At 31.3% G+C, this 8,833-nt stretch overlaps 1 protein-coding gene across 1 annotated transcript; it reads right to left on the reverse strand.

Annotated features, from left to right (window-relative positions):
* Positions 1-2,285: 2,285 nt before the first annotated feature.
* LOC123902130 (long chain acyl-CoA synthetase 1-like) lies at positions 2,286-8,558 on the reverse strand. The gene is made up of 19 exons (XM_045951790.1): positions 8,403-8,558; positions 8,048-8,217; positions 7,888-7,951; positions 7,688-7,777; positions 6,975-7,031; positions 6,788-6,836; positions 6,566-6,642; positions 6,393-6,432; positions 6,208-6,302; positions 5,319-5,486; positions 5,087-5,197; positions 4,768-4,855; positions 4,595-4,661; positions 4,122-4,197; positions 3,891-4,008; positions 3,336-3,721; positions 3,045-3,227; positions 2,662-2,781; positions 2,286-2,533 (listed from the first exon to the last, which is right to left on the reverse strand). The coding sequence occupies exons 2-19, from the start codon at positions 8,191-8,193 to the stop codon at positions 2,480-2,482; spliced, it is 1,989 nt and encodes a 662-aa protein (XP_045807746.1). The 5' UTR covers positions 8,194-8,217; positions 8,403-8,558; the 3' UTR covers positions 2,286-2,479.
* Between the last annotated feature and the right edge of the window lie 275 nt (positions 8,559-8,833).

Here is an 8,833-nt window from a genome sequence, read left to right on the forward strand (position 1 = left end):
CCCTCATTTCTTTTCTACCCCCCAAAAATCCAATTTTGCCCCTTGCGGTTTCAAACATTTTTGCCAAAAAACTTCGGTTCGTATTCACCGAAGCCAAATATTAGACCATTTCGGTAACTGCAAACCGAACATTAGCGTTTTCGGTACACAAAAAACGAACGTCAGCTTGTTCGGTATCTGCGAACCGAAATGTCCTAGATTTCGGTAAGTTGGTCGCTGGAATTAGGCCATTTTCGGTAGAAATTTACCGAAATAATTGTTTCGGTACCTGCGAACCGAAATGTCCCAGATTTCGGTAAGTGGTTACCGAAATTTATCAGCATGTCAGCTTATTTCGGTTCGTATAAACCGCAGTACCCCAAGGGCAAAAACGGAAATTCAGGGGGTAGAAAAGAATTGAGGGGGGTTGGGAGAGAAAATATCTTTGATTAAACCATGTTAATAACAATCCCTTTGCTAGGTCAATGACTCAAAAGCATAAGCCTATCATGGCAAGACAAGTGGTTAAATGACAAATAATGGGCCAAACTACTGGACCCAAAATAAGAATTATTTGTGAAATTATTTTCCCGCAACGCCTCTCACCTCCCCCAAAATATTCATAAACCCCTCTCAGATTTTAGAATAATTTAAACGTGTTTTGTATATACGAAATATTATTCATATCATGTATCTTCTTTAAAAAGATACATCCTATGAATATTTCGTATATACAATTGAATGTTCTTAGTCGATGACCTAGTTTGATAGGTGTTTGTCGTGGTTTATAGGATAAAGAGAGGAGTCACTTGAGGACCCGTTTGATTGCTAGGACAGTAACACAGGATAGGAAAAATTAATGATATCCCACTCATATACTAGTATTGAGTTTGATGCACCCATTAGACAAGATACACAAATCCTCTTATTTATCCTATCCCGACAGACACCGCTTTGTATTTTCTATCCCGAGAAAAAGCTGAGATAGAAATAATCTGCTTATTCTAATTTTGCCTTCTACGCTCAAATGCTCAATCTCTGCGAGTGTCCCCAATGGTTCTCCTGTCTGTTGATCTTCTTCCTCCATCTTTGCCCAAAGAAGAGGGGGTTCGGTTAAATCATTCGACTCAAAACATTAAAACGATGGAATGAGGGTTCTAGCATCGTTTGGACAATCACGGAAAGAGGCTAATTAAGCTCTTATTCTAACATTTGAGTCTGGCTACTCACGTGTATTCATTCTGAAGAAAATTGGTTATGGCAGGCACTGATGAGATGATCAAATGGGTTTCTCAGTAGTAATAGATAGTTTGACATCTCAATTCTATAAATTTGTTTATGTAATTATGAATTGGAGGAGGTGTTGTTGGTTCGAAATTGCAGAGTATTTAAATTTTTGTTTATTAAAAAAGCTAAAGAAGAATTAATTATGAAAAGAGGTACCAGGTGCCAACAAAATGCACAATAGTTCAAGGCAAAAGAGTCAAGATACATATTTCTTTTTATGTTCATTCATAAATTCTACCTAACAAAATTTATATATTCATAAGTTGTTTTTTCATAAGTTATCTTCACAAACTTATGAATAATACATAAAAACTTACTCCGTATTCATTTTAATATATTATTTTACATAAGCTCAAAAAAAAGTCAAAAACGAAGCGGACCCTTAGTCTTCTTCTTGCCTCCCAAATTCTAATACAAAGTCTAGTCTTCTTATAACATTGCTGCTAATTCGGGCTTCGGAAGGGAACATTAATGGAAAATTGGGTGTTATTTTCATCCGGAAGAAGTAAGAAGTAGCAACATATAGGGCCTAGACTTAGAAACAATTTTGAACCGATGTTTTTTCTTTAGGCCCCCATGATTCTTTTTTCCCGTGAATTTTATTTTTTTGCCCTTCAATAAAAACTTCGGTTGCTATGAATCAAATTTTTTTTGCCTTGAAAAAAAATTTCGGTTTTTGTTAACCAAATTTTCCTTGAACTTGAACTAGAAAAAACTTCGGTTTCTGCGAACCGAAGTTTTTATCAATGGCAAAATTGGAATATTTTGGGGTATAAAAAATACATAGGAGACCTAGAGATAAAACATCTTTCCAACCGGTCGCTTACTTGACAACTTCATGGACTAATGTAATTTCTCTTAGAAGTAAAGGTTGATGAAATTATAAAAGTTGTTCAATTCTTAAAATTTAAACACGTCATTGTTTAGTCATTTCTTAAGATTAATTTTAGAATTCCATTCCAATTTTTTATTCAATTATTCACTATAGTATGCTTTTAGCACCCATGATGTCAATAGTATGCTTGAGCAAATCTCATCTCATGCATATAAACTTTTCAACAAATTATTTAATCAAACGTAGGCTTTCTTCAAACCACACACATTAGGTACAATACTTTAGCAACTTTGGGTACATCACACCACACAACAAACTATAGCCCTAGCCACTATTACAAAGGACTATTAAACATGCATATCCATTTATAGAAACACTTCAAAATTTAAGCTTATCTCCCGTCAAACTTTGGTATAGCTCATCTATCTCCGCCTGTTACAATGTCAAGCAAATTTGTGAGTACATAGACGCACGCGCGCACACTCGCACGCGCGCACACTCGTAAAAAAAAATTAAGAGTTAGGAAAAAGAAAGAGAATGTGCAAATACTAGTATTATACCTTATAATACTTGGCCATGTTGTTCCTTTTCTTTTTTAATGTTGCAGTCACCAAGTCTCTTTCCATGTCAAATGGAACCGGGTCTAATATAACCCCTTTGATATGTTCAAATCCCTTCAACTAGTTTCATGAAAGGAAATAAATTTGAAAAAAAAAAAGACAATTAGAGATTCATATATCATACTAGCAAGTTTGTAAATAGATTTTATTCAGTTTTAGTCACTATTTTCATTATTTTTTACAAAAATGATTACTTCTAGTCCTACAAAAACAAAATAAGGACTAAAATTGAACAAATTTTTTGTGTATGCCAAAAAAATAAAATAAAAGTTGTGAATTTTATAAAAACTAAAAATATATTTAACTTTATCCTATTATATTACCTTGTTTCTCACGGCCGTAGATTTGAGCTCAGATAACACATATTTCTTCAATTGGTCAAGAGAACAGAGTTTCGAGAAAGAAGATATGTGACCATTTGCATAAGCCCACTTATTAGTAAAATCTTCATTTGGAACTACAACTGCAATCAGCATTGATTTGAAGCTATTTCCATACACCCAAATCTAAAAATTAACAAAAATAAATCAAAAATAAAAAACTTACAAAGACAAAAATGTCTAAAGGACCATAAAGTGTTCACTAAAGTTTGAAAAATAAATATTAATACTTACATCTTCAACTATTGGAGTGATTGTATAAACATTTTCAAGATACTCAAGTGCTATATACTCTCCTTGAGAAAGTTTAATAAGATTCTTTTTCCTATCAATAATCTTAATAATACCATTAGGAAGCATTTCTCCTATGTCTCCTGTGTGAAACCAACCATCTTTTATGGCTTCTTTTGTTAACTCAGGATTTTTATGGTAACCAGTGAAAACAGTTTTCCCTCTTATACATATTTCACCACATGGAGGAGTTCCTAAAGGATTGTAACCCATGTCTGGAACCTCCTCCAACATCAATTCATTGTATAGAGATACAGCTCCAACAGTGCCTAGCATGCACATTTCATCAGGAAATGTAAGAGTAGTAGGTCCACATGTTTCTGTCAAACCTGGATTAACCTTAATGTCAGTGTAAAGTTAATCATAAATTTAGTCTCTATTTTTAATTAAATTTCAGAATATTTCTTAAAATTAAAAATCACATATCTTATTTGTCTTCTAAGACACTTTTAAAGAGAAGTCCAGTGGTATGAGTTAAGAAGTCCAGAAGATCCTTACCATAGCCTTGGCATACAAAGGCACAAGTAGTAACACGCAAGAATTCTTCAATCTCAGAGCTTAAGGCTGCACCTCCAGATATTATCAGTCTAACACGTCCACCTAGCCTTGCTTTCACCTAATTATGGAAAATATGAGGAGGTTGAGAAATTGGTTATTTCTAAAAGATTAATCAATTGAAGATTACCATATTATATATAATATATATGCAAGAAAAGAGAGATATACAACCTTTCTGAATGCTAGTAGATCAGCAAAAGGTGATGCATCTTTCTGTTTGTACCCTTTGTTCATCCAACCAAGTTTACTATATACAAAAAATAAGATCTTAATTACCAAAATTCATAATCTCAATATATATAATAATTGTATTGGTCTTTATTATATCTAGAAACACATCATCTTTAACCAACATTTCATATTCTCAGCATCACAACGACTCACTTTAAAAATCTCTCGTCAAACTACCACGAAAACACATTTTAAAAAATATAAACAAAATATGTATTTTCATAAAATAAATAAACTCTTAGAGATAAATATAGGTAAATGTGTAATTTTATTTATTTATTCGAAATTCGATATTCAGCACAATGATTGACCAATTGATCCGGGGATCAATTCTACCGTTTAGACGTCCAAGGACTAATTGAAGTTGGAGCAAAAATGTGTATATAAAATAGAATTGCAACATGACAACTTACTAGTTGTAGAGCATGCCAAAAACGGTTCTCCTCACTGGATTTAGTTGCGCCACCGCTTTCTTGATACCTGAAATGAAACAAACATCATTAAATTATATAAGTCGTTTTTTACGACGATCTTCATTCATTTAAATTTGTATTCTGTTAAAATTAATTAAAAACAATAAATTTACCTTCATATACTTTTTCAAAAACCCGCGGAACACCAGCAAACAGTGTTGGCTTTAACTCGCCTAAATCCTCCAGCAATGCGTTCAAATCCTTCATGCAAACCATTCCATAAATTTCACGATTTATTTAAAATTCTCAAAGTAAACCAAATGTTTCTAAAAAGAAAGAAATTAATTTCTATACACCGATAATGTAAACCTGTTTTACGCGTTCATTCAATTAAATGATCCCAAATCAAAAGTTTTAGAGAGATTCCAAATCAAACATTTTTTACAATATTGTGACATATGCCACTAATGAGATATGAGTGAAGGAATGTACCCCATGATAGTAGCCAACAGATGCACCATTACGAAAAAAGTATTCTTCGATACATCGATCAAGAATATGAGCTAAAGGGAGGAAGGATAAATACACATCATCCACAGTCATCTACACAAAGTAAAATAAAATACATGTTACATATAAACTACGGTCAATTCTAACATCCACAAGTGATAAATATGATGCATGGTAGAATATCAAATTAATGTTTTTAAATATGATCATATACCTTGTCCTCAAATTGTTCCATGAAAAGATCCATTCCTCTTACTAAAGCCAGTACATTTTCATGCGTTAAAACAACACCTTTAGGATCTCCACTTGTTCCACTTGTATACATTATTGTGCATATATCATGAGTCTTAGGAGGAGAAATACTTGACGGATTTTCTTTACCCTGTAACATAATAAAGTTGCGTATTAACCAAATTTAAAGATGTATTTTTTATTTTTTTTTACAAAAATTTAAAGATGTATTATATGCATGTTTTGATATTTTCTTTTCTTTTGATATATATAGTCAAAAAATTAATTAGAACAATGAGATAACGCTTCGGTACAAAGAAGGTCATAAATCTCCCAAGAGCGCTCGAAAAATATTTACATTTACATTTTGGAGGTTCAATAAAATCACAGTGATGTCTGATGCTGATGTAATTTTATCAAACTCGTTGTTCATTAAATCTTTAAATCCAGAATATGATGCAAATCTGTAATATGCTATGATTCACCATGTTGGATCACGATTCCAAGCAGTTGAAATATCTTTAAATCATTCAATCAATACGTGGGTGGCCGTTGAATTAAAGATCAGACTGTCCAAATATTAAGTTTTGTATGGTATTTTAGATTTTCGAAAGATTTAAAATTTAGGTGTTTAGTCAATTGTCTAATCCGAATCCAACGAAAAACTAATAACTTACTAAATTAATCTGAAATATCTGAATTATTGAGAAGCCATTTTTCACTATGCCAACCATCCCTTCATTTTTGGATTACTTTATTTATTTCAAATTTTCCAAAAACAGCTTTTGAAAATTATAATATGAATGAAAATTGAAACATTAATCATTCAATAAATTAAATGATAAATTCCTGAAGTAGTACCATATACCTACCATATGCACGAATTCATCCCATGAATATGGTTGAATTCCAATGTTTGTGGCCTCATTTTTCTCTTTCTCAGTGAATGAAGTGAAGCTCACTATGGCTGTAACAACCCCAACCAAACTTAGATAAATACATAAATGCATTTCAAGTATTAGTTGAAACATACCACAATATTGAAATTAATTTTTACCTTTCAGTCTCTTAGATGATACACATTCAGGATTCAGAAGCTGTAACAAACATTATGTAATGGTCAGTACATATAATTAATTGCTGCTCTGAATCTCTGCAATACTATTCCTGGTATAAATAAACTTATCTAGAATATAAATTGATAATTATTTATCATTATGTCTTAATTACCTCTTTAACCTTCTTATCTTGAACAAAAACAAAGTCTATTTCTGCATGATCTATTATAAAATTTACAGCACCAGGCCCTGCATCAAAATAATTTTTTGCATTTAATTAGACCAGAACAATAAATAAAAAAAATTCACATTAAATCAAGAAAAATGTGCATCATATTTTATTTTATTTTTTTGAAAAAAAAATGTGCATAATTCAAATGCAGTGAGAACTTACCAAGGGTGTCATATAGAGGCACACAAATAAGGTTTTGTGCAGAACAAGCCTATACAAATATTATAAACAACATAAAATTAAGATTTTAATAAAATTAAAAAAAAAAACATAATTAAGATAACATTATTGAAGGAACAATTAGTAGTGTAAAATTTAAGAAAATAATGATCTAATAAAAGTGACAAACCTCCATTGCAATAATCCATTGTGGACAGTTAGATCCATAAATTCCAATTTTAGAGCCCTAATTAAGACAAGATCACCAAAATAGACATTGAGAATTTTTCCTTGAAAGACAAACTAATTATGTAATGTAAGTAGACATTATGGAATTTGGATTGTGTGTAGTAAAAATCCGGTGATCGTCGTTGCATGCAGTCAACCACATATTTAGTCGACCATTTGATCAAAATTTGGAGAACCATATTTTAAAATCTAAAATACGAGTTTAATATTTGGACTGTCCAAACTTTATCAAACGATCACAAAAATATGGTTGACTGCATGATCTGCATCGCAAGCAGTCAACCACATATGTAGTCGATCATTTGATCAAAAATTTGGAGATCCATATTTTAAAATCTAAAATTGGAGTATGAAATTTGGACCGTCCAAACTTTTTATCAAACGATCAAGAAAATATAGTTGACTGCATGCAGAAATGACACGAGCTGCATGCATTCAACCACATATATAGTCGATCATTTGATCAAAATTTGGAAATCCATATTTAAAAATCTAAAATACGAGTTTGAAATCAAGACCGTCCAAACTTTATCAAACGATCATGAAAATATCGTTGATTGCATGCAGACATGGCACGAGATTATGATCACAAACAACTCAAATCAGACATTATGACCAAGAGATTATGGGTGAAGCTATTTTTCAACCACTTACAGATTCAGCCCCACATGCTCTTAAAGCAGAAGCAATTTCCAAAGCTTCCTCATAAGCTTCCTTGTATGTCTTCCAAACATATGGTCCTAACTATTATTAACATAAACCAAAATCAAAAACAAAAAATCAATCATCTCATCTTCTTGACAAGATACATAAATTAAGTTACATAATACTCAAAAAATTAAATTTCGAAGAACCTTTCCATCAACAATTTTACGCCATCCGAGCATGCGATTTTGAGGATGTTTTTTGACAGACATACTGCAATCATTAAAAATAAAATTCATTCAGAATCAGGAAAAAAAAAATCATACAATGATAAATCATCAAACCTTATAGTAAGTGAAATGAATTTACCTGAAAATATCCCAAGCAGAAGTGAAATCAGGGTCCAATGGAGGGTATTGATTTTTGGCTAGAAGATTACGGTAAACAGGACCAATAGATAGCATGCCATTTCTACCTTCCCTTCCTTCTTCAACCTTAACTGAAAAATTCTTCATTCTCCTTAATTTGTCACCAAAAACCTAAATGAGACATTAAGACATTAAAATTTAAAAATTCTATTCCAAAGTTAATTTCTATGGTACATTTAGCTAGCTAGAAATTATATTAATTATCAAATCAAACATAAAGCATCAAATTCAAAATTGAGATCATATTAAAAAAAAAAAAAAAAAAGATAAATAGAATGTGATGGATAAAGTAGTACTTTAGTTGGAATTTAGAAGTGTGACACATGCAATGGAAGAGTGAAAGAAAAAGTAATGTTATTTATTTATAGCATGGGAAGGAATAGTTGCCATTGTAAATGTGGTAGTTAGAAAAGAAATAAATATTGTGAACTATACCACCTCTTTGAAGCATCCTATAGTGATTCATGTTCATTCTTCAAATAGGAATCATGCTGTTTCCGGCATCACAATCCACAATAGGGACCGTTCCGTAATTTCAATGAATAATGATACTTTATTAAATTGTTATATACTTTTGTCTCTAAATATATAGTGAATTTTAATTTTTGTTTGTAAAAATAAAAATAAATTGTTAGCAAACAAAAAAATTTTGGTTATAAATAAGGTCAAAGGGAATAAGTTATTAAATTTTTTTTTATTAAAAATTCTAAAATGCTAACATTGGGAA

The sequence above is a fragment of the Trifolium pratense genome, linkage group LG1, assembly GCF_020283565.1.
Source record: "Trifolium pratense cultivar HEN17-A07 linkage group LG1, ARS_RC_1.1, whole genome shotgun sequence".
Lineage (NCBI taxonomy): Eukaryota > Viridiplantae > Streptophyta > Magnoliopsida > Fabales > Fabaceae > Trifolium > Trifolium pratense.